The sequence below is a fragment of the Hirundo rustica genome, chromosome 13 (genome assembly GCF_015227805.2).
Source record: "Hirundo rustica isolate bHirRus1 chromosome 13, bHirRus1.pri.v3, whole genome shotgun sequence".
Classification (NCBI taxonomy): Eukaryota; Metazoa; Chordata; class Aves; order Passeriformes; family Hirundinidae; genus Hirundo; species Hirundo rustica.
Window position 1 is genome coordinate 10,165,788 of NC_053462.1, and position 25,643 is coordinate 10,191,430.

A 25,643-nucleotide genomic window follows, 5' to 3' on the forward strand; every position below is an offset into this window, starting at 1 on the left:
TGGAAGTTCTGCATAAGGTGAAAGTACAGAATAAACAAAAAAATATTTGAAGCCAGGTTCTTCCCATCTTCTGACCTTTAGTTCATCTTGCTGCCCTTAGCTTCTTCAATGCCAATGATGTCAGAAGCTGGTTAAGTCTGGGCTTGTAGGTGTATGATAGTGTAAAGATTGATTATCTTGTGCACCTTCAAAATGCAGGGGTTCCCCAATGAGGCCAAACAGTTCCACTCTGTGGACTCTGAGCTGTCCCAATGAATACAGTCTTTTCAGGTTGTCTCCTCTCTGTAAATACAAAAGGGCCTTTCTGCCCCTGTAAGTTGTTATGATATTGTTGTCCAACACCGTTAGGTTACTGAGCTTGCTTGGATTTTGCTTTATTCAAAAGCTAAGTAGTGGGAACTGCTATCAGTGGCATTCCTGTCAGGATGCTGCCATGCTGTGCTCAAAGCAAAGGTGGATAGGTCAGAGGTTGTGATGGATGGAATTGTGCATCTCTAAAACTTCTGCTCCCCACTTTCCTGTTAGATGCACGTATCTGAAAATTGCATTTGAGAGTATTTCCATGTCAAATATCACTTCTATCATTTGTCTTTTCTTTTAAAGCAAAACAATCATGGAAAAATGATCAATTACAGGACATTTATTAATTACAATTAGAATGCATGCTAATCAACTGGCCTTTTAATGTGAATCAAATGATGGTTTAGACATTCAAGATTATTAATAATAAATTCATCTTACAAGTCAAAACTTTGTAAAATAAATAACCTGTTTCTAATGTATAAATCCTATTCTAAAATACATTAAAGATAACTGATCACTTAAAACACTTTGGGTCCAGTGTTGGGTCTCTAGTTAAATACCAGAAGTCTGGGCAAGGATCTTCCTGTCTGGATCTCTGAATGCCCAGATTAAAGCTAACTTTCTGCTCTGGGTACAGTAAATTCTGTATTTTGCAGTGTCTCCAAAGAGACAGTTTCCACAAGAATTCAACTTAATGTATGTGTTAATAGTTTGAGATACTGTATAAAAATTACTATTGCAAAAATACTGAATGAACTTGGGGATCATGATATATTGTGCAACCCTGGTATGATCAGCTTTAGAGACTTTTGACTGAAATACTGAATACCTGATCCTCTATTTGGAGTGCAGGTACTTTGTGGTACGTAATGATTAAAGGACAGTATTGGACTGTAATTTGTGAGGTATCTGCAGAGCCACGTTCCAGTTTGTAAACAATAATCCAAAACCAGCTTTGTCTCAAAATCATAATAAATTCAATAAACCAGTACAACGGAGAGAGTGAAATTCATGTTCTGTAGGGCAACCACTGCACTTCTTGCAGCACCAGTTCTCCCTGCTGCATGTCCCATGGTACAAATCCACATATTAATGGTTACTACTGGATCATTTTCATTTTGCATTTATTGCTCTCAGTCTTTGACTACACAAGGTAAAGAATAAGGCAGCAGTTCCCAAAACATATGAAATTAGGCACTGGAACTCTGACAACTCGCGCAGGTTTTGCTCATCTCCTGTCTGTAACTCTGAAGCTGGACAGAGCACTTGTACATTCCAAACGTGTTCAGCAGCAGTTGTCGGGCCTTGGACTGAACGTCCTCCCATTTGGATGAACTACCAGGAACTGCAAAATTAAGAAAATTATTAATAAATTCACGCCTTTAGAAACATGGGCAATGCAAAAGTTCTCAAATTTATCACAGTGTCACTGTGATAAATTCTCATGCATGCGAATAAATTTTGCTCACACTCATTTATTAATTTAGTATTGTACTTGTGGTCACTGTGTAATCTCTCTTTATCATTTTACACCCCTCTTGATAGAACTCCATGTGTGTCTGACACTTTCCCCCAAAAAAACCTGAGCATTCTTACTAAGAACTGATATTTGTAGTATAGTTAGATGTCTGAATCAGCACATTTTGCCAAAACATTTATTTTTCGTATGTTAGATAGTTCCACATTAGAACTTCACTCTTTCTTTCACTAAATATGTAAGAAAATTTCTGAGGAGAAATTTTGTGGGTTTTTTTTTTTTCCCCCTACACAAAGAATCTGTATTGGACTTTTTGGTATGAATGTATTTTATTTGCACAATCTTCATTTACACCATGTCCTTCCTGGCCAAGGTGTTATATTCCTTGCTGTACAAAACCAGAGTTAGTAGATTTCCTTTCCCCAGAATGGTATTTCTTGGTTCTACTAAAATAACAATACGAAGAGGAAGTGGTGGGGTTTTTGCTAAACTTGGATTTAATTTAGAATTATGCTATCCAGCAGCTTACCTAGTTGCAAGTGGACTATGGCAGTTGTTTTTCCTGCAGTAAGAGACCAAACATTTAAATCTTCTATAGAATAAACATCTTCAATTTTCATCAAGTCTTCCTTGATGCGATCCACATTTAAGTGCCTTGGAACTCCTGTGATACCAAATATGAAATAAAATTAATTCTATCTTCTGCAAAGTTTCAGTAGCCTTTAAAATGTCATAACAGATCTCAATGTCAAAAAATTAGAATTTATGCTGTTGGAAGTGATTAGTAACTTCCATGTTATCAACAGAAAATAAAATGGAAATGGGCCTGTTAAGTCTGATAAAGATACAGAAGTTGTTCAGGAATTGCAGAGCTGTCTCAACTGCAATCTGTCCTGTGCAGAATCCACACTCTGGCAACAACCAACATTAGATCCTTCGCAATGATGTATTTTTTTGACAACTTTACTGCAGCTTCTACCCCTAGTAACTGCTTAGGCTGGACTCCAAGGTCAAAATCTGTTAAAAAAAATACTAGGGCCTATCTCCTGAAACTGCTCCTCTGGTACCTGGGATCATGTTCAGGGCTACAGTAATCCATGTACAGCGGTCAACACAAAGGACTGTGTTTTACAGTGTGCCACCTCTGCAAGTCAGAGATCAAGTCCTAGGATTTTTCTCCCAGCCCTAACATATTCACTTTATAAAGTAATAGTACTAGATGGAGCAGTAATAGTTGGCATGTAAGCTGTGATAAACCAAAGGATGTTACTGATGTGTTTCCCTCTTTGTCACACAAGATAAGATCCTTCAGCCCATGTTCAGCTTTTTCTTCCCTTTTCTGCATTTTACACCACTCTTAACTTGCAACTTCCCCTATGGAAACAGTAGATACACACAAGTAATACAAAGGCACTTGTGGGAAAGGGGAAGACAGGACAGGCATGAACCACGTGTCCAGCCATTTGCCTATGCTCAGTGCCTCCTTTTACCTGCATTCACATTCACTTGAACTGTACAAGTAATAAAAGTGAGAGTGTAGAACTGAGTCTGGGCAAATGTTCACTTAATTTAGCTGAGAGTCACTGCAGACACACAAGAAAGTTCTGTACATTTCACTTCTGCATCTCCTGATGGTAAAGAGCATGCAGACATAGGACTTGTGTCATTCTGGGCACAGTCAAAGGCACCTAAAAACTGCTGCAATTTAGAGAAGCCATAAAGAACCACCAGACTAAAGCAGCACCGAGACAGACAGGTCTCCAGGTACAATCCACATTGAGATGGGGACCATGATGTCAAGAAAACTGGTATTTTCCATGTAAAGTACTGCAGACTGGGCACAGATCTTACCTTCCAGAATAATAACTCCCGTGTCACACAGAATTCGAATTGTTGTAAAAACCACGAGTATGGAAAATACATATGTACATATAGGATCAGCAATCTTGTATTCCGGCTGCAAAGGGAAATTTCACAGCGTCAGAGAACGTATGAAAACAAGATCACTTACAAAAATGTGACTCAGAAAACATGGTTACTTCTAGTTTCAAGTTTCATGGATTTTTTGTTGTTGTTGTTTGAATAGTTACAATATATGTAGTAGAGACAGTTATGCTTATTTTGCATGATGGATGAAGCTTATCACAAAATATCATTAAAAAGCTATTTTTAATAACTTATAAAAACAGGCCCCTTTTGACTTTTAAATCACTGGAGTTGAAATGCCAGGAAGTCCCCGTGCCCCCAGAAGAGCCCTTCCTTACCTTAAAGCGGATGATGTAGGCAGCTACGAGCACCCCGATGCTCTGTACCAGGTCCCCCAGGGCATGGACAAACGCTGCTCTCACCGCCAGGCTGCTGTGTCCATGGCTGCTGCCCTGGGCTGTGCTTGGGGAGTTCAGCTGAGGTACGTGAGAGTGGGGGTGGGAATGCGAGTGGGAGTGAAGGTGGCCAGATTGATTCAGCAAAAAGCCCATTCTGAAAGTGAAGGAAGAGAAATGCTTCAGAAACAGGCTTTAGGGTTTGTTGGATGGGGAGGGTTTGTTGGTTTGTTTTCCTTTTTTTTTTTTTTTCATTTTAGACCAAATAATTGAAAATGTAATACTGAGTGTAATTTCTTGTCATATTTATGAAAATTAAGAGGTCCAGCAAAATTACATTCCACGACAAAGTTACAGGCCATGAATGAATTGGCAGCTTATTGAGAAATACATTAATGAGTGTTAACGGAGAGAGAGATCTTACATTAGGTTAACAGCAACACCGACAGCTGCTGTGATGAGCATGATGTCACCATTTATTTCATAGTCCATATGGATAGTTCTCTGAACAGCCTCATACAAGAGGAAAGCCATAAGGATATAGACCAGCAGTACACTAATGATGGCTGACAGTACTTCTGCAAACAGAAAGGAAAAAACATTATAAAAATGTGTCTCGGGTCCATTTCTATTTCCAAATTAGAATGTGGACAGGGCCTTGTTTTACCTACTTTATCTATATCATACCTAATATAAACTAACAAGTTGTATAGCAAATAAAACTTGTAAAATAGGATTAACCAATGGAGTTTGTTCTAGTCCACTCCTTCACATGTCCCTGTCATCAGTATATACCTCAAATTATGTTTTCTCTGAAAAGTCCTGCACAGGTGATGATCCTGACTTTTTCAGAAAATCCAGAACATTTGCCTGAGAAGCCGCAGGCAAAGGCCCTGTCCAGGGGTGAGGAAGATAGCTGATCTCAAACATTACCAGCCTACCCACAAATAAGGGAAGCTTTAACTGTCCAGAGTATTAAGCTGGGTTTATGAATTATTTTTATATATTCTTCTGTATTTAGGATGGAGAAGACAGGATAAAGAAACCAAACAGTACAAATTTGACATTTGTCAAAATGATACTCTTAAGGTCCTTGACATATGTGTTCATAAATGTTATATGAAGCAGATTTCAGCTACAAAGGCTTGCTTACTGTTTCTGTATTGATGTGATATGCTGTTCTAACATTACCTAATATTTACCAAATATTATTATTTCACAAACATAAGAGCATTATGACCATTATTTTGGCATAGGAATCTTATCTGATCAGCAGGGACTTTCAAAAGGAAACATATATCTAATTAAAGATAAAAATTAGAAAATTAATAAAAACTAATATTTCCTTGTCCTGTACTTTCTGTTGCCATTTACATCTGTGGAAAGTGGTTACAGTTCTCTACGCGGTCCCTGCTGTTCAGATGAGAGGAAAACAGGGTTGAGTATCATAGGTTGGGACCTCTCTGCTGTCTCAGTACTCAAGTCATGAAATTGTGCTGCTAATAGTGCGCAAACCTGAGAAGGATGAGTCCACACTACAGTTTTAAGGTCTTACTATAAAGAAAACAGGCATTTTCAAACAGGCTACTAGATTGATTTAAAACATAAATAAACTTATTTTTACCCTCTAGCTTCATATTCTGAAAACTATTGCTCTGCAAGAGCTGAAATTTAAAATAATAATAATAATAATAAAAAGCAACACAACTGGCAGAGAAAACATTAGCCCTGTTAAAGACTACCTCAGTTATAAGCAAGTTAATACAGGGCTTTACAAAAAGCCCTGGGAAAACCTCAGTGCTCACTCCATTGTATTGCATGCAAATCTGCAGCCATGCCTGAGTAATCTGTAATCGTTATGCGTAATGCTCATTACTGTCACTTGCCAGATGGATCACTGGGATCTCAGCCTTCCTCTGTGAACTCAAAGAGCAGAGGTGGAATTAATTTACTTGGAATTGTAATGGTTGTTCTTTCCCCTAGCTCCACACATGTTGCCCTGATTTACTCCCCAGTAAGGCCAAAATTCTGCCCTTGGCTATACCATAGCTCTGAGAACACTCATCTGAGAATTGCCACTCTTCTCCCTCTGCTTTGAATCTGTCAGCCTGCAGTTCAACTCAGGTTACTGCAGATGTCTTTTCTAACACAGAAGTGTTTTAATTTTATTTATTATTACAGAAAAAAAATGCAGCTATATCAGCATTTTAATGTCACCAAAATCAGTTGATCTGTGCACTGAATGATTAACACCATTATGGGAAAAGAAACTCACACCAACACATTCAGCTGCTGAGTAGTGTGTCAATGCCTGGATGAGGAACAGCATTACCAGGCAGTAACAAGGCTCTGAAAGGCAACTGTCACAATCTGACATGATTTCAGAGCAACTTGAAAATCCTGGAAATGTCGACAGAAATGGAAGTGATCTTTACGAAGCTGGCAGATTATTCAGGGCAACGAAGCTGGCAGATTATTCAGGGCAACGAAGCTGGCAGATTATTCAGGGCAACAGTCTTAAAAATGCACAATACATTTCTTACAAGTTTTTCCAGAATGCTTTTTAAAAAACTTGTGAAGCCATAGCACATTAGCGTTTACCAGAGAAAATATAATGTGCTTCTACAATCTAAACCCGTGTTTTCTGCAATGCACACCAGTGTTTTCCTTGCAGCTTCTTCCACAGTCACTGTCATGTCAGCATTGTAGATTTGTGCGAAGATCTTTCACTTCTTGTGAAATGAACTGTGCACGGTCTCAGTGGGCCGTCTGATTCTGGCATTACTAACATTGTCTCTGCAGCAATGGACGAGTGCCAGGTTCCATATCGATGCTTAAATCTGCTCAGTGTCTTGCTGAAAAGGAGGTATCTGCACTTGGTGCTGAAACGGAACTATTTTTGGCTTCACGAATTTAATTCTTTTTTTGACATGACTTCAATTTCCATTATTTTGTCTTCACTTTTCTAACCCAATCCTGAATCTGTCAGCTTCCTTTTTACAACAGAAAATGGAATAAAACTGAAGATGGAACTAATATATTATGTACTCGAAGAGAATTCAAATAAATAAAAATTAGTGCAAACTTCCTTCTGGAATTTGACTAGACAACTAACAGTTCTGTTGCTTTTACAAAGCAACGTTTATGGGAATAAGTTTGAAAATTCATCATTCTGCAAACAAAAATGATAACAAGTACCAGAAACATTGTTCACTAGAATGTTTTCATGCCTACTGAATGTATGGATTATCTTAAAAGTTAATGCAGAGCAGGTCAGTGATGAAACTTGCACATATTCCCAGCTTTAAACAAATGCTCCATATCTTATTCTGTGACAGATGTCCAATCTGTACCCTACTTTTAACATCCTGACATGTTTTAACATCTCTCTTGTGAAATTTAAGCTATTGTTGAACCAGTATTATTTGCTGACAATCTTCTTACATATAGGTTACTTGGAAAAGTGTGTTACAATGAGGATATACCCCAGAAACTGTTTTGTTCCATTGCCAGCACTCACTGATGTGTGAAACTGGGCCCTCAGGCCACAGCGTTCAGACTGGGTGCCTAAAATCAGGCAAATAAATTTCACAAATGTGATTTTTAGAAAGACTGTGTGTAGTAATTTTGAACCATCCCAGTTTCTGTACTTTGGGGGTCCCTGGCAAGGCCTTGAATCCCTTCATCTTCCTCCCTGCACAGAAACTCTCCTCCCCAGCCCCAGGCTCTTCTCCTCCAGAGAGCTGCACTGCTGCTACTCATGCAGTAAAGTAAAAAGGAAGTAAAGTAAAAACTACTTTTTTTTTTTTTTTTTTACTTTTCATGTAATAAAAAGGAACCCCTGGGAACTGTGTAGTCCTGCTCAAAGGAGGCTCAGCTACAGTGTGCTGCTCAGGGCTGCTTCCAGGCGGGTTTCTTGCATTTCCAACTGAGGACACCACAACCTGTTCTAGTCTTTGACCACCCGCTGGCACTGGGAGCAGAAAAGGAGGAGCAATTGTTGCACAACTGAGAGGCTGCTCCCTGTAGCTGCTCCCAGGGAGAAGGGCAGTACAGATTAATTTTATGGGCCACATCTGGCCACCACTGGATCAGTCCGGCTAGTATTTGGCTACTATTTTTCCTGGTAGTAAACTGGAAAGAAAAAAATGTAGAGAAAATGAGGTGGCAGGAATCCTCAGGGATTGTTTCTTTCACATTAATTGAAAAGTCAGTGAAAATTTAAAGAACTGAGTAAGATTTTAATGGTTAAGTTAGTTTATTTTACTTTTTCTTAAGATAAACCCCTGTTCTAAGCTAGGCCATGGTATGTTCACAGTATGTGCTATTTAGTTTTAGAAAAGTTACAAAGACATATAAACTACCCAATTTATTTTAAAATAGGGTTAAAGTATGTATAAATGCTAAAAAACATCCTTCTGGAGAGTATGAGCAGATGCCAGGGGCATACCTGCAAGGTCAGGTTTCAGTATTAGAGGAGCTCCTATCACAAAATTAAAACTTCATGAAAGAAAAGTTTGTAATGGGAAATGCTGGCATTGCTAATGCTTTCTTGCTAGAGCACCAAAGAGCTTAGGTAGTGTACAGAGTTATGCATTCATGCTCTAGTGACTAACTGATGACAAATGACAAGGAGCGATGGAGTTGTTGAATTCTACTGCTGTTCTAGCAGCCAAAATAAGAATTGCAAATAGTGATTACACAAGAATGAGAATCCTTGAAAAATGTGTGCTATAGAGTGTTATAGAAAACAGATACAAAACTGGGACACTAGAAATTATCTATTTCATTAAAAAGATACACTGAAGTTTTTGCTAAAATGTCTACTGACCTGCAGCTGTGTATTATATCCAGTTAGCAACCACACGAAAACACCCTTTATCATCAATACATTTCCAAACATGAAGTAATAAATCCTGAAAATATTCTTCCAATGGTTATATATATATATATATATTCTTCCAAGTCCATAAATTCTGATTATACTTCTTTTTAGACACCTAAACTGGACAGAGGTTAAGTAACTTGCTGTATTTTGCAAACCATGGGGCATTTTAACCTCAGCTTTCTGTGGTTTGGGGAATGCAAGATTTATATGACTTCTGGCAGGGTAGAGCTCTCTAATAATATGTTCTACATAACTTCTTAGTTGTGGATTAAAATGTAATTTTTCACATTGAATAGGACCTTTTTCCAGTATCTGGAATCCACAATTCTGCTGAAGCCAACAAGATTTTGTAAATCCTGGGCACTGGCAATAATCTGTTGTGAACAACAAAGGGCTGACATGCACAGCTCCTGCACCAACAATGTCATCACAAATTCAATTCCCCAGCCTTCCCCTTCAAGATGGAAGATGAATCAAGCACTCAGAATTTAACTCTGCTAAGTGTCAGTTCCACAGAGATGGAGAGACTCACCCTGCTCCCAGTGAATGAAATTCTGCTGTCAAACTTTTGGCCAAATTTGGGTTTTTTTAAATCTATTCTCTTGTGGCAATACAACCTATGTAGTGTATCCCCAACGGCCAGTGAAAACGACATTGAGAATCAGTTAAAGCAACTCTTAAGTTTGTTGCTACTTTCTTTCTAGCTACCTGTTCTCCTAGAATTAGGTGCTCTGTACAGTTGTTGCTTAAAATTTTCTTTAATAGCGAAGTCTGATAGCTACATACCTAAGCGATGAAATCCGAAAGTGAACCTCTTTGTCGGAGATTTTGCAGACAGCCAGAGAGCAAGGAGGGTCAAAATAATACCACTAAGGTCAGTTAGCATGTGAAGTGCATCTGTCATAATTGCTAGACTGTTAGCAACATAGCCACCTGGAAACATAACAGGAAAAGTCAGGACATGTGACATTTTTAATTATTTTACATAATATCCCCTTGCATACAGTAATTCCTTTTCAGAATAGTGCAATAAGTACACGAGAGCCCTTCTCATCCTCACTAAACATGGAGGGGGATTTGCCATTACAAGCAAAATGCCACGCTATAATTTAAAGCTACCATAGTTAAAAGTGCAGTCAAGTGTGTTTTCTATTAAGAGTAACATGGAAAGGATTCACTCCTGATATTCTAACAGAGACTACTTGCATCATAACGTTTGCAAGATCAGGTCCAAAACAGTTTCGTATCTTTTCTCTACATATTGCTGCACATGTGTTTAATCAACTGATTCTTTTGTTAAACTACATCTATTAAACACTCTGACGTTACAGAACAGGAACAGAACTCCAAAGTTCAATGACAGGGAATCTACCCTGTCCCCTTTTTATTACATTATCTTTTAACCTTAATTATTCCGCGTCCTGGCAGAAGCATGTAAGTTCTGGCAATATCTATTGTAGACAATGACTTTCACTTGTATAGCATTTTTCTTTGTTATTTATTGCCATAATTTTTTCTTGTAATAATGAGCTCCATTGAGACAAATAACCTGAGATCAAAGGTTAATATCTTTGTTCCAATTCAATTGCTAGTGCTACTATTGGATGAGTGAGAGATTTAAACAGTGCACCTCTCGCTTAAGTATCCCTTATAGAAAGGGGAATCAAGGACAGGCTGTGTTGTCTTCCATATGCTTGAAGGTAAGCCCATTATCTCAGAAAAGATCACATCTTCAGTGTCAGCTCAGCTATGATTTGGTTTCTCTTTTTACCTTGAGATTGTCTTGCAGCCTGTAAATGGTACTGAGCAAAGCGTACAGCTGGTGTGCCATTTGGCAGGCTTCAGGCTTCAACTAACAGTTTAAATAAAGAAATTTTTGTATACAATTAAAATCGTCTTAGTGAAGAGGCTGACCAGAGAAAATAGCAAAGGGCTGACTGCTTTTAACACTGGTCATAAAACCTGCGTGTGTGGCTGCGGGTGTTCTTGTGTACACACCTGCAAGACAGAGCTACTCTCTCCTCCCCAGCCGAACACGGAGCACAGCCGTACTGCAGTACTGCTTGTGCTGTGCACAACTACCAAATGCACTACATTTCAAACAGCTCCTTTCCTCCAGCCTCTTTCTTCAATTGTTCAGAACTTTCTATGTCAAATTCTTCTGGGGGTGAAATTCTCCAAAAGGCCATCGCAGCTCAAAAACTCTACGTTTTTAAGATTTAGCAATTCCGCGGCTTTTTGACTGAAATGAGTTACGCCTTTCCTTTCTGAATTTTGTGTTCTCCCATAATTAAAAAAAAAAATAAATTAGAAAGTGCAACTCAGCCTCTTTTATAGTCAACAGAGAAGAAACAGTAATTTATATGTAAGGGCATTTAGTTCATCAGTTTACATATATCATTATTTACGATATATATGTTGATTCCTATGTATTATTTTGAGAATCACTTCAGTCCAAGAAAAGTCAATTCCGTTTCAATTAGCCTCTCACTTTTAAAGACTTTCAAAATAAAACTATAAGGAAGGAATTCAGATACTGAAGCTAAACATAATGCAGCATGTGGATTAAGAAAACATAATTGCCATTTATGAAATCCTGAAATCAAAGGTTCTCTGTTTCTAAAGGTATTGGTTCATCGCTTGGTTAAAGGTATTGCCTAGGGGCTATTTAAACACAATTGGCAACTTGGAAAAAAAGACATCTGTAACCTTTACAAATAGACAGCTTGATGGCTCACCACTGTTTTCAGTGACCCATGAAGGACAGCACTTCTCCTCACGGATGATCAATTAGAAATCTCTAAACATAGCTGAAAACATCAAAACCCCGGCAGAAAAGCTACCTAGGACTTGCAATGCACAATGGTTTCCCTAAAGTGTAAATTGTTAGCTGACTGTTCATCAAATTAAACAACAAACACCGAGATAGGCTGGAGTAATGAGTTTGGAAAAAATATGCCAATCAAGATTGCACCAAAAAAAGCTGCTGAAACAAGATTTCCTTCATCTTGACATTGGTAACAGACACCAGAAAGATTTTTACTGAAAAATTAATTGTCTGATAGAGTCTTCTGCCTTTTTCTCAGAAACTCAAATCTGTCAAAGACCATAGAAGGAAGTCAGTTAAAAAAACCCTATATGATCAGAGCTTCCCAAATACCTGAGCTTCATATCAAATCATAAAGTTTGGAAATCTGAAACCAACCAAAGACAATACAGTACAGGGCTGGAGTGAAATAAATTAAACAGGTGGGGCACTGACCCAGGACTTGAGGGTTAGATCTCTAATTACTCTTCTGTTGATGATTACTTGCCCTGTGACAAGTCATTCAGGTCAAGAGCCACAGAATTACAGAGACATCCAAAGCCTCTGTTTATTCTGTGGAAGATGGATGCCTAAATATTTGACGGGTCTGGCCCTCAGTGCTCTCTGATTCTGTGCCCAAAGAACAGAATATGGCTGGAAACAGCACACCCAGACCTGAGGAGAACGAGTCCAGAGTACAGCACTAACACTGTACAGACAAATCCAGCCTGCTCAAGTCCTGACTGTATGGGGCAAACAGATGATGTGACAGTGATCAGAGTATTTTTACTGTCAACATCTATTATTTCTAGAGCTCTCCCTGCACTAGCTCTGGACAGGGCTCCAACAGCATGAATTGGATCCACAGCTCCCAAAAGAAACAGTCCCAGTGACTTGAGCATCAACCTGTCAACAGCTCAGACATTATTCAGTAAGAGGCCCTTCAGATGAACTAAATTCAGTGTACATCAGAACTCTGACACGAATACAATCAACGAACATCGCTCTCATGTTAAAGGATGTCTAAGCCTAAATTACAACACTATTGCTTATCAAATTTACCTGAGTTCATGCTGAACCAAAATCTCAGCCAGAGAATAAATATGGAGCCAGGGGGCAAATGGAGGCATTCAGCCAAATCCCCACAACAGGTTTGACACATAGTGCCTTACATAATAAGCTGATGTATTGTGGCCGTGTTATTAATGACCAGCCACACACAGAGACATGCTGAAAAGCAAAACCACTTTTTTCCATTAACCCACATTCCTGAAATAAGGCCCCAACTTGACCCAACTGGTGCAGACACAATCAAGATTCTGGTCTTTCTCTGAAGAATGGAACATTTCTTCTAGGGGTTTTGTCCCCTACATCTGTGGGACAAACTGCATTAGTTATCCTCTAGCAATTATTTTGTTCACTATCCATCTTGCACAAGTTTGTCTTAAAAACACAATTCACAGTTGTCCTAGCAAAAGCATCCAAGAGCATGTGCTCACTTCACACGAGTACTCGACTCAAACTGCAGAAGTCAAGAGGAGGATGTAGGTCCCATGCTACTGTTCTTCACTTCCAGAAAGTTTTTATGATTTGATTTTTTTGTGTGTGTTTGAATTATGGCAAGTAATTAATCTGATTAGCTCTGATTCAGACTTGAATGTCAAAATTTAAGAAATTTAAAAGCAATGTATTGCTATGGAGAGACCTGGCTCAACATACATATCAATGTACTGGCACAGTGTGGAGCTCCCCACAACTCCCAATCAGGGGACAGTGGATGAGAGCATTAAAGGATTTTTCAGGAGGCTGAGTTACACCCAGCAGACACCTGCATGGCATGGATGTATCCAAAATCCAGGTAGTAACAGGACTAATTTCTAACAGAAATTAGAAGATAAATACTGAACTTTGCAAAAATGGTTAGACAATGGCAAAGGCGTAACATTTAACAGCTAATCTATGCATGTCAGGAACACTCACATTTTATTTCAAGTCTATGCTGTTACAGCCTATTTGACAAAGCACAGTTGTTTAGTAGAGACTGGTGTATAATGCACAGGTTCTCCTCGTCCTGCACACAGCACAGCCATTAGGAGGGGGCAATAAAAGCTGAACTTGAGCAATAGGTTCATTCTTCTGACCAACAATCAGGTGCTTACATAGGAACACGTTTTTGGGTAAAACCCCTCCATACTTCCTTCTGCAAGTACTAACAAACAAAAACAACAAATAATTTAATGCAACTACTCGGTATTCTTATATGTTGTAGCAGGAAGTGTTAAAATAACTATCACTTTAAATGACTGTGCTCATATGATTGCTGTCTGGATGGAGCACATTCCAGTGCAGAGCACAGCAGAACATCAAGAAGTTCTCAGGGGAGTGATGTCTTCACTGGATTGCTATTGATAGTTCAGGACTTGTCCTTTTCAATTCTAAGTAATAGTGTGTACTGCTGTATTTGGTGAATAAGGACAAATACCCCCCCCAGTATTACTGTCATTATTATGGCAAATATCACATTTGAAACTATATTTTCCTCTTCTTCTCTTGTTGCAAACACAGCTAGATTTTGTGGCCGTTGATTAAAAACTACCGCAACTGAAATTGCTCATGCCACTTTTCCTTTGTTAAAAACACCTTAAAAACTTACAAGGAGAAATAAAAATCCATTAGACAAAGAAAAAATTGTATATTTTGTGCCATTTTGGGGAATCGATGGAGATTCAGGTAAGGGAAGCTGCAAATTCTTTCATGGAAAATACAGGTGGACTTTATTCCCTCTCACTCTCTGCAAGTGCAGCTCATCTCTCGTCTCTCTAAAGCACGGATGGTTGGTTTCTCCAGTAAATACTCAAAGCCAAGGCCAGAGCAGCCTAACAAGCTGTGAGGCGCCGTGCCGGAGGGACGGCGCGGAAGGCCCCCGACTCACCTATGAGCTCCCCCGTCATGAAGAGCAGGTAGAGGAGGGCAGCGAGCGTCAGCCGCTTCTTCACCTTCCTCTGCTTGGAGCGCTCCCGCCGGCTGCTGCAGCCGCTGCAGGGGTCCGGCCGGCCGGCGCGGGCGCTGCGCAGGGCGATGTCCCGGTCCAGCAGGGACTCGTCGTCGGACGGCAGCCCCGGGGACGCCCCGTTCACCGGCGCCTCGGGGGCCGCCTCCGAGCCGTCGTCCGCCACCACCACGCGCAGCTTGTTAAACCTGGGGAAGTCCTCGTCCCCCACCTCGTCCGAGAAGTCAAAGGCACTGGAGTCGTTCAGGAACAGAGGGTCCTCGCTCCTCCCTAGCAGGGACTTGATGCTCGTCCAGAGCCCGGCCCCAGCCATAGCGGCGGCGCTCGGGGGCCTCGCCCGGCGCGGCCGACCCGCCGCGGGCGACTCCGCTGGCGCGGCCGTGCCCTCGCAGGCGGCGCCCCGACCGCTCGTCGTCCCGTCAGAGCATGTCCCCTACATCGCCCCCGCCGGGCCCCGCGCAGGCCGCTCGGAACGCGGCGCGGGGCTCCGCCGCGGAGCGCCCCGGCACCGCCGGCCCACAGCGCCGCCTCCGCGCCGGGCGCCGCGCCGCGAGGCGCTGTCACCGCCGGAGCCGCGGTCGCCTCGCGCGGCGCTCAGCCGGCGCAGCCCCGGTCACGCCGCGGCCGGGCAGGCGGCGCCCGGCGCGGGGCCGCCTCCCTGCCGGCGCAGGGGGAGCGCCGCCGCCGCCGTGCGCGTCACATCCCCGCGCTCCGCGCTCCCCCGCGGGCGGGCCGGCGGCGCGCCGCCCTCGCGCTCCCTGCGCGCTCCCGGGGCCGCCCCGCGCGCGCCGGCAGCAGTTGGTGCGAGTCGCGTTCCCTGAGCGCCCGCGGTCCCCGCCCGCACCGCGCCTGCGCCTCCCGCGAGGGCCGGCCGCGGGTTCGAGTCCCGCCGCCGCCTCGCCGCGCCCGCGGAGCGGGGGCACGGCGCTGCGGGGCTCGGGGAGCGGAGGGGCCCGCCCGGCCCCTCGGAGTGGCCCGAGGGACTGTTCCCGCCCCTCCGTGCGTTTGCGTTCCGTGGGTAAATGCCATGCGAGGGAGAGGTTAGGGACTGCCAAAGCCATACAATGCATGTATGGTGGTCCGCGACAGACAGGAAACTGTGTTCAGTACAGTTCCGTGCTCTGGCTTCAGATTTTGAAAAGCAGAAGTTTGCGTTGTGTTGCTTTTCTCTTTCTCTTCTGTCATGGCACAGCTCTTTACACTGTTTCAATAACTCTGTTTAAGGAAGAGTTATAGAAACTGTCATGTGCTTTTCTGAACATTCCTTAAAGGAATGTAAGGAGAAACAAACTTCAGAGACCCTGCTGTTGTATAATTCCTTTCATAACTGTGCTCCAACATAAGAGTAATTAGATTTTTGCCTTTTTTTTTTTTTTTTTTTTTTTTTTTTCCTGAGAGGTTATTCCCACTCCTCATTGGTCTGAGTACTAGAAATTTTCTTCTGAATTTCAGCCTGCACATGTTCTACATCAGTTTGTACCTATGGCCAAATTGTCTTACTGTATTCAGTCAGTTCGCTAAGCCATAAACATTTCTGGGAAATCATGCCTGTCAGAGAGAAGGTACATGGCTTGTTTTTTTACTTGGTTGAAGGAAGGGAAGACTGGAGAGTTGTACAGAAGCGCAGGATTTTGGAGAAGGACACTCCTTTTCTGGTCGAGGGCTGATAGCAGATTCTGGTAGGCATCAGGACAAGGAGTGAGCCCCTTCTGGGAACTGGCCCCACAGGAGGGGAGTCCTCTGTGGTAAACTGGCCCTGGGTGGAGGCTGCTTATTGTTGTTCTCTTAATGATGTCCAAAAGTAGAGAGTATGACACTTTATCTGAGCTCCCTTGCCACTTTGTGGCTGTTTTCCTGAGCATGTAATCTCAGGTTATTTTTCTTCAAGTGACTAAAGTGGTGCCATCTCCTGCCCTTTCACCCGCCTCATAATTCCCTGGCATTGTTATCAGCACAATCGTTCAGTGGCCAGACAATGAACTGAGTCCCTGAAATGGGTCAGAATTAAACAATGCACATTGGGAGGGTTTTGGATATATTTGTATATGTAACTGAGACTGCTTCCATGATCTCAACTTGCACAGACATCCATATGACAAGGAGGGGACAGCGAACAGTGTGGGAGTCAGAATGAGCAGCCAAGGATGGGAACCAGTTAAGCCAGCCTTGCTGCCTAGAAAAGCGCTCCCAGCTGTGTTCCAGTTCACGCATTTCAAATGTTTCTCTTCTCTCTGGGTGGTTTAACTCACTCCGTGTTTCAAGAGTTTCACCACTCGTACCACTACAAGTGAGTGAGGACACACAAATGTGAGCAGCCATGCTCCAGGAGCTACCAAAGAAACTGCTTTCAAAACTGTCTTAAAATGCTGGGCTTTACCCTGCAGCTTTGCCACTTCTACAGGAACAGAAACTTCTAGCACTGAGGAAGGGTATTTAGCTGGAAGGACTAGCACATTAAACCAGGAAACGAAGGTTTGCCAGCTCACCTTTAGTGACTAAGACCAGAAGTGTTGTCAAGTCAAGAACCAGCTCCTACATCGGTAAGATGAGTCTCTGTTGAACAGAACCTTTTGTACCAGTCTGCTACACTCAATCTCTTCATTGTAACAGCCAAGGCTCTACTCTTTTTACAGTCTCGTTTACTTAACGAGGACAGAGAGCCTCTAAGAGGTTACCTATTAATGTGAAGTGTTTCCTTTTCATGTTTTCATCCCTGACGTCATGTGGCACCTCCAAAGCTGATGGTTTAAAACGTCTTATTTGCTGTACAATTCAAACTAACTCCTTTCTCACTCACATTTCTAGGGTGGGGCACAGTTACAATATATGTAACTGCTTAAATCAGTTGCAACAATAAAATCCAAAATGCATATGTGACAGTGTTGCATTAGAGGTTTCTGAACACAGTTGCTACAACATAAAATGAAAAATGATTATGTGATATTAACAGTATTACACACATACGAACTTGGGAAATAGTTACTGTGAAACAGAGGACGTTTTGCAGAAGAAAAGGAACAAGAAAAGTTTTCTATCCTTCTCTTTTTTGGAACATTTGGGTTGGCAAACAGTTAAATTTGTCTAGAAAACAAGATACAGTTTTCTATTCCAATCCTTAGTCTATTTCTGCAAGATGTGGGAAGGCCTGGAACAGGCAAAGCAGAAGCACAAATCTGAAACTCCCACATCTCAAGTGAGACTATTTCAGAGTCATTATCTCACTTGTTCTTACTAGAAATTCCATCTGGAAACTGAGAAGTCTTTCCCAGTGAAATTTCCAACAAAAGTGGGTTGTCCTCCCTACCAAAAGAAAATTTTAAGTACAATTGCTAACCAGTTGAAATTAAGAATTTGAGTCTGTTCAAGTGAATTAACAACTTCCTCTTGTTGCTTCTTTCAAAAAGCAGAAAAAATGAGTAAGTTTTCAATCTGATGATGGAATAATGACATATTTGTGAGCAAAAGTTAATTAGAATATGCATATGAAGAAAAAGGCAAATGAGTTTGCAACAATCTTGCCGTTAGAGATGTCAGTTTTAAAGCTGACAGATCACCTCAAAAGCCCCTTTTTTTGCCTCGATCTGTTTCTGAAGAGCATTAGGGAGACTGCCTGAATTTAATTTAATCTTTAAGGTTTGGGGATATATTAAAATACCGCATTAAAAAAACTTTCCAAGTGGTCCTTCATTAGTTTCTTTCTATAGTTGCATTTCCTAAAAAGACCTTTATAGGTAAAAGAGGGGAAATACTACAAATCCTACCGTACCGTATAAAAGTGGTATTTCATTTAAGAATATATATACTTACAAGTTGGTTAGAGCAGGGTGCTGATAACACCAAGGTGGCAGTTTGATCGCCGTATGGGCCACTCACTTAAGAGCTGGACTTAATAACCCCTCTGAGTCCCTTCCAACTCAGAATATTCTATGATTCTGTGTGAAGTTATTATTGCTCTTGCAGACTCTTGGGGGAGATGCAGAGACAGACACAAAAGCTAGTTATTAATTTCCCAAGAAACAAAAGCTACAAGTAGTGTAAAGTCTGCATGGTTTCTGGAGAATACAAATCTACAGAATACAACAGCAACGATGTCCCTAAGAAAGGGCACCTGCGGTAATTTTTGTTGTTTTCCGCCGTGGCAGCAGCGCTCGCTGCGCCGCCCTGTTCCCGCCCGGCAGCCGCTGTCCCCCGGCACGCTGGGACGGCGCCACGGCACCTCCGCTCTGTCAGGCCCTGCACCAGAGCGGGGTCTCCGCGGGGCTGGAACCCGCACACATCGAGGCTCAGCCCCGGCTCCAGCGGCTGCTCCCGGGGCCAGGCGGCTTCCGACCGCTCCGGGCGAGCCAGGCACCGCCGGGAGCGGCGGGGAGGAGCGCCCGACACCGGCCCCTGCCCCGCGGGCGGCCGCGGCTCCGCTGTCAGCCTCGTCACCCAACGCCGCCATCGTCATTCGCGCGTCACTTCCGAGCGGCGCGGTCCCGGAGCGCGGCGGCGGCGGCTCGATGGTGCGGCGGCGGCGGGGCCGGGGGGCGCCGGTCCGGCTCGCTCGCTGAGGGCAGCCGGACCTGCCTGCCGTAGGCTCGGGCGGCCCTGCCCTGTCCTGCCCTGCCCTGCCCTGCCCTGCCCTGCCCTGCCCTGCCCTGCCCTGCCGGAGCGGGGGCGCCGGGAGCAGCAGCCATGAGCGGCGCGGAGCGGACGGAGGGGAAGGAGGCGGCGGCCGCGGGCGACCCCGGGCGCTCGCTGGGTACGTGAGGGGAGGCCGGGCCGGGCCGGGCGGGACGCGGGAGCGGGGAGAGCCGAGGAGAGGCTGGAGCCGCCGCCTGGCCCGGTCAGAGCCCGGTCAGGCCCGGTCAGGGCGCCCGCCGAGAGGCTCCGCCACCCCCGGTGTTACGGCCGGGCTCCCTCCGAGGCCAAGGGCTGCGTGCCCATCGTTCTCTGCCGTGCGGGAGCCTGCAGGTTAAAGGGTTTTGAGTTCCACGAGCACCGCAGACAAAAAATAATCATGGCATCCCCATACGGAACTTAAAGGCTGTGAAGTTCAGTTCTTGGAGTTCAGCATGAACTCTCGCTGTTTTGAGTGGCAGGCGAAGACCTTTCATAGCCTAGCTTGTTCTCAGACTTTGAAAGCAAAGGGGGCTGTTAATGTTTAGGTACTCTTGATACATAGTCAGAACACTGATGTTGCCCTTTTTTTTTCTTTTTTTTTTTTTAATATCTCTGGAACAGATATATTTCCTTCTTTCTGTTCTGCTGCTGTTCACGTTAAAGGGTTTACCATGAAGCTTGTGATATAAGACCGAGAATAAGGGAGGAAAAAAGAAGAGGAGGAAGACGAAAGTCCAGTTTAGTTGAAAAAGTGCAGAGAATTTTAATGTGCTTTAATGCTTTTAATTTTGGAAAAGGAAAATAGGTGAAAATAGTTTCTAGGTGAAACTTGAAGTGTGACCTGTCACACTCAGCCTTGCTGTTCTTTGGTGTAGGTCCCAGTGATGCATCTCCAGACGAAGGAGTTGTAGAAGATCTGCCTTTAATAGATGAGAAAGCTGTGGAGCAGCTAGCTGAAGGATTGATTTCCCACTATCTGCCTGATCTTCAGCGATCAAAATCAGCACTGCAGGAACTTACGTAAGCAGATTTTTGAAACCAACTTCGTACACATGCATACTTGGTTTGCTCTTCTTTTCAATATAATGTGCCAGCTCTCCTTTAATTGGAATATAGTTTATCAGCATTTCTGTATCCTGACTCGAGCAGCCTGAATAATTCAGTGATCTGTGGGAGTACCAGGGGATGTATAAGCTGCAGTGTAGCCTGTGAGCACTATGGCTGAAGAATGTGTAACACTAGAAGACTAAAATCCCCTAAGCCAAGCAGAGCAGAAGATCCAGATTTCTTAAATGCTTTTTCACTTCTGTAGTGGAAAAGTGTGCTAAAAGCTGGATTTATTTTCCTTGGAGACATGCAGTTTGTGTTCAGGGCAGCTTATAGTCAGATGTATTGTTTGTTGTTCAGTCTCTAAACCATATTGCAAAACACCTGAAAAATACAAGTAAAGAGCTAAGCAGAGTCCTTTGTACACTGATACCTCACTGATAATTGAGAGTAGTTGATTTCAAATGCAGACCAGATCTGCCATGGAAGCAGAGATGCTGGAAAGAGCTTTACACAGATCCATCTCAGGTTTTGCAGGGTACTTTTGGGTTTCAGTACTCATGATTATGCTCCTGCCAAGGACAGCCTTTGTCTGGAAAGACTTGAGCTAATTTGTGTAGGATGGAGATCCTTAATAATCACCAGAAATCCACACGAGTTCTGTACAGAAATAACTTAGTCCTGCATCACAACACAGAGGCACCCAAGTGGAAAGTCAAGAGCTAATTGTTCTTCCTTCCAGTCAACCACTGCAACCTGGAGAGTGCCTCTTCAGGGTTTTTGGGATATTTATCCTGGATATCAATGTGCTGTATGATGACAGCTGAATTTGTGCAACAAATAGCAGCTTGGATATTTCTAAAGTCTTTTACTCATGTTTTTATTGAAATCATCTAGCAATGCATAAGAAGAATCTGGTATTGGGAAGTGTGTATTGATACTGTTTTGATTAAAGGTCTATTTAAAGGGCTGGTTGAAAAGCATATGTGGTGCTTTACTTAGGGTTTATGCATCTTTTTTTTTGTTTTAGACAGAACCAGGTGGTACTGCTAGAAACATTAGAACAAGAAATTTCAAAATTCAAAGAGTGTAACTCCATTGTTGATATCGATGCTTTGGTAAGTACCACTTTTAAATTCTAGATTAGCATAGATTTTCTTGCTGAAGCATTACTAGCAGCTGGTGTCTTTTCCTTGTTCTTGGTGACCTACAGAAAGAAAACCAGTCCAGAAATGAGGGACTAACTGCTGGAGGGGGTGGGAACCAGCAGATTTCCCTTAAATAGGAAGGGCAGCGGGGAGAGGGTGCAGGCTCAGTCAGGCAGCACTGGTGAGACTGGCTGTTCAAAGCCAGCAGCAAAACAAATGTACGTGTTTTTTCAGTAGGATTGAGGCTCCAGCATGGGCTCTGTGCACCTCCCCAGACTAGCAGGGAGGGTGCATGAAACTCTCATCTATGGTGCATAAAGTTGTAATATTTTTGTTCTGTTTCATGAATCTTGACTCAGTAGATTACTGTGTGTAACTGTTGAGATGTAGTAGTTTTCTCTATTAATATATGTGATATGTAAATTTTTAATATAAACTTGAACTTGTTTGTTCCTTTATCAAACTGTTCTGGTAATCAGTGTTTCTGATTGCTATTCTGCTGTGTAGTTTTATAAAACAACTATTTTAACTTGACAGTCACTGCTTTAACAGTTATGGTTTTTAAGTTTTCAGAAGCTAAACACTATCACAACAAGTTAGTGAATATTAGAAATGAAATGATGACGCTGCACGAGAAGACATCAAAGTTAAAAGTAAGTGGGATAAATATTTTTACTTTCCAGTACAGACATTTACTTATGTATTATTGATTTCCAACTTTTATTTTGGATGCATGCTGAAAATTCTGATTAAAATAGAAATTTGTCTTAAAAGGATGTTTTCAGTAGCTGCAAGTACTGTTTTCAGTCTTTCACTTGCTTCTAATGATGCTCAGGCAGCTTACGCGTCTGAACTACTCTTTCAGTGGCATCTTCATGTTTAGGTGGTGTAAGAATCATGCCTTGTTCTGTTACTTAGTCCACTCCATTCCAAGCACTGAATGTTGTTTAACTGAAACTTGTTTCAGTTTCATTTCAATAGAAACTAGATTGTCACAAATGTAAGAATTTCTCCTTCTGTTTAATGTACCATTAACAGTGGCATAAGTTCACTGGTTTCATGCTATATAGACAGGCTGGTTGCGTTCTGAAAAGATTAATCCTTCAGTGTGTTCAAGAGAATTTTTTCTTGGAGGCAGTAAATTACATGGTAAGAACCTTGTCAGGTATACCCAAAGGATGACTTTTAGTGAGACTGAAGGGGCTCCAGTTTGTGTTTTCCCAGTGTAGATCACAAACTTCCCATTTCTGAACAGTAAGCTGAAAGTGGGAGGGATGAAGCAAAAATTAACAGTTTATGCAACATTCAGTCACATTCAGTCATAAGAAGCGTATGTTGGAGAGAGGGAGAATGGGAGGGATTTTGTTTGTTGCTCCAACTTAAATATATCTATAAAACTTACAATTATTTTCTTGTCTTTTCCATTTAGAAAAGAGCGCTTAAGCTGCAACAAAAGAGGCAGAAGGAAGAATTGGAACGAGAGCAGCAGCGTGAGAAAGAACTTGAAAGAGAGAAACAGTTAACAGCAAAACCTGCAAAGAGGACCTGAAAGCAGAGCATGCAACAACTTGTCTGAATTAATGATTTCTGCATTCACTGGAATTAAGGCAGACTTTGCTTAAATTGGGCCATAGCTGTTGCTAGCAACAGTCTACTCTGTGGTATTATAAATTCCAGAATGGTAATAATAGAGTTGGTAGCATTCACATTTTTTAATTTCAGCTATTCAAGTTGCCTTCTTTTGTAATGCTATGCAGTTTGATATTATTATAAAGTAAGTTAATTTTTATATATATATGTACATAGAAGAACTAGGCATCATAGTTTTAAGTACCTATCTTTTTTTTTTTTTTTTTTTTTTTTTTTCTTTTGGTGTTTAGAATTCTGAGAGATTTGATGACTGGCACATGTTTTTCAGACAAAATGCAGAATTTCTTCTTAAAGTTCAGTTCTCATCACCAGACTTCAGTGGCTGCATTTTCACTGAAACTGCTTTGTTTCATGCAGTTAGGATCTGTCTTTGATCATAAATACTGATTTCTCAGCCTTAGTTTGATCCATCTCTGATGAACTGAAGAAAATAGCAGTGTATTTGCTTAAAAGTTCACTTCATTGCAGCAATCTTTTTTTTTTTTTTTTTTTTTTTCTCATCAAGTAACTTAAGAACAGCTTTAAAGTAACTTCTGAATAAGTTCCCAGCTGAAGTGATTGGCAGGGGAGAAACAGAACACTAAAGATTGTCAAAATTGATGTGTGCACAATGTAAAGATTAATGACTTTGTGCTTTCACAAACCAGGAAACTGTTGCTTCTGTAGTGGTTTATTAGGAAGGCTTGTGTGGTCTAAGCATATTTTTGTGGGATTAGAAATTGTAATTACATCTTGTGTGACAAAATAAAACATAAGCAAAACTAAAATTTTCCACTTCATATGAAATTCAGCCACCTGTAGGAAAACTACTGCATTTAGTGCTTTTTCCTTAACAGATGAATCATTTGCACTTCAGGGCAGGGCTGTATAAGAGATTTTTTGGTTGCACCGTCCTCACCCAAATTGTTGATTATTAGTGTGTACTGATGAGAAATCTGGAATGGAGGTTGATACCCGTTTCTCTGAATGTAATTCCTATCTTGCAGCACTTGGTGAACTCACATTCAAATGAATGTAAAAGTTGTCTAGACTGCTAAAAGAGCTTTAAATTATTTGTTCCTACAGTCTAACAAACTAGTTATTTTATAACTGTGTTTCTTTTCAAGTATATCTGTGTTTCTTTTTAAGTAATAATGTAAATGATGTGTTTTGAAGTAAGATAAATGGTGAGCTATGTAAAGTTTTCCATAAAACATGTATAGGAAGGTATCACAGGGGCACAGTCAATTTTATTTTTCCTTCTGTTTTAGATGACTCACACAGTGTACACCTGCCTGGACTTTCTGTATTGTAATTTTCTGAACTCCTAATTTCCTGTTCTTAATATTTGTCATCTTTTTCTGTGCAAGATGTACTCCAGCAAGTACCCAGCTCATGCATTGTGCAAGGTAAACTGGGATAATGTTTTGGGGCAAGGAGAACAAAATACTTAAAGCAGTCTGAAGAGACACTGAAATGCTTTTAGTGAAGCAGTATTAGATTAAAACTTTCCACAGATATTTTTCCCTGAAGTTGACTCGTGGCTATTAATTGCCAGTGGATTGTTGGCCTCTGCTGTGGTTTGTATGTATTTCTAAGAGAAATGTAAAGAATTTCCACAGTCCATTTTTTGGAGCAGAATGTACATAACTAAACGTTGTCTAAGTATTTTATTTTGTAATGTAATTTCACAGTCAGATTCTGGGAATTAGAACTGTTCTCATTAAACTATAATATGAAACTAGATGCCTCAGTATCCAAATCAGGATTGAATTCCTTTGATATTTCTTGCTTTGTATACCCTCATATAGAATCCAGTTTATTGTGCCAAGTGGAATTCTCTCTTCTCTGTCAGGAACTGTATGGTTTTTTCCAAAGAACTGTGGTTTTGTGGGGTTTTGTTTTGCTTAAAAAAAAAAAAGGTTATTTTAACTAAAACGATAAAATTCTAAGAAATTAATAGAAATTGATACTTCTGAAATTTGGTACATTTCAGCATTTGGAATAATTTCCAGTCAAAGGAATAAAAGCTGACAGTGCTTACCTGAGGAATCACATGCACATACATAAAAAATGTAATTGATTAAGATCTAGGTAAGATCTGGGTTTTCTATGAATAAGGACCTAATTTTACTAAATTATCTTTCTGTAATAAAGGGGGGAAATTAATAAAAATAAATAGGATGAAGTTTGTTCAGTTCACATAGCTTCTATTAATGTGTTCTTAAATTACTTCAGTGAAAACTACAATTCATTATCTCCATAGTATGTTCTACCAAATACTCTTGTAAGTCTTAATGTATAAAAGTAGATGCTGCATTGGAAGAAATTAACAATAGTGAAATGTTAAAATATGTGCTTGCATCAGCATGCACAGCTACAGTGAGCAATTCTATTGCTGTGTACACT

At 41.5% G+C, this 25,643-nt stretch overlaps 2 protein-coding genes across 2 annotated transcripts; one reads left to right on the forward strand and one right to left on the reverse strand.

Annotated features, from left to right (window-relative positions):
* Window positions 1-1,410: 1,410 nt before the first annotated feature.
* Window positions 1,411-15,162, reverse strand: SLC30A4 (solute carrier family 30 member 4). Its single transcript, XM_040077639.2, has 7 exons — window positions 14,728-15,162; window positions 9,776-9,922; window positions 4,526-4,679; window positions 4,045-4,258; window positions 3,632-3,737; window positions 2,310-2,444; window positions 1,411-1,648 (listed from the first exon to the last, which is right to left on the reverse strand). The coding sequence occupies exons 1-7, from the start codon at window positions 15,116-15,118 to the stop codon at window positions 1,494-1,496; spliced, it is 1,302 nt and encodes a 433-aa protein (XP_039933573.1). The 5' UTR covers window positions 15,119-15,162; the 3' UTR covers window positions 1,411-1,493.
* A 4,269-nt stretch (window positions 15,163-19,431) lies between these two features.
* BLOC1S6 (biogenesis of lysosomal organelles complex 1 subunit 6) lies at window positions 19,432-25,111 on the forward strand. The gene is made up of 5 exons (XM_040077781.2): window positions 19,432-19,549; window positions 20,286-20,430; window positions 21,488-21,575; window positions 22,172-22,258; window positions 23,035-25,111. The coding sequence occupies exons 1-5, from the start codon at window positions 19,483-19,485 to the stop codon at window positions 23,152-23,154; spliced, it is 507 nt and encodes a 168-aa protein (XP_039933715.1). The 5' UTR covers window positions 19,432-19,482; the 3' UTR covers window positions 23,155-25,111.
* Window positions 25,112-25,643: the final 532 nt, after the last annotated feature.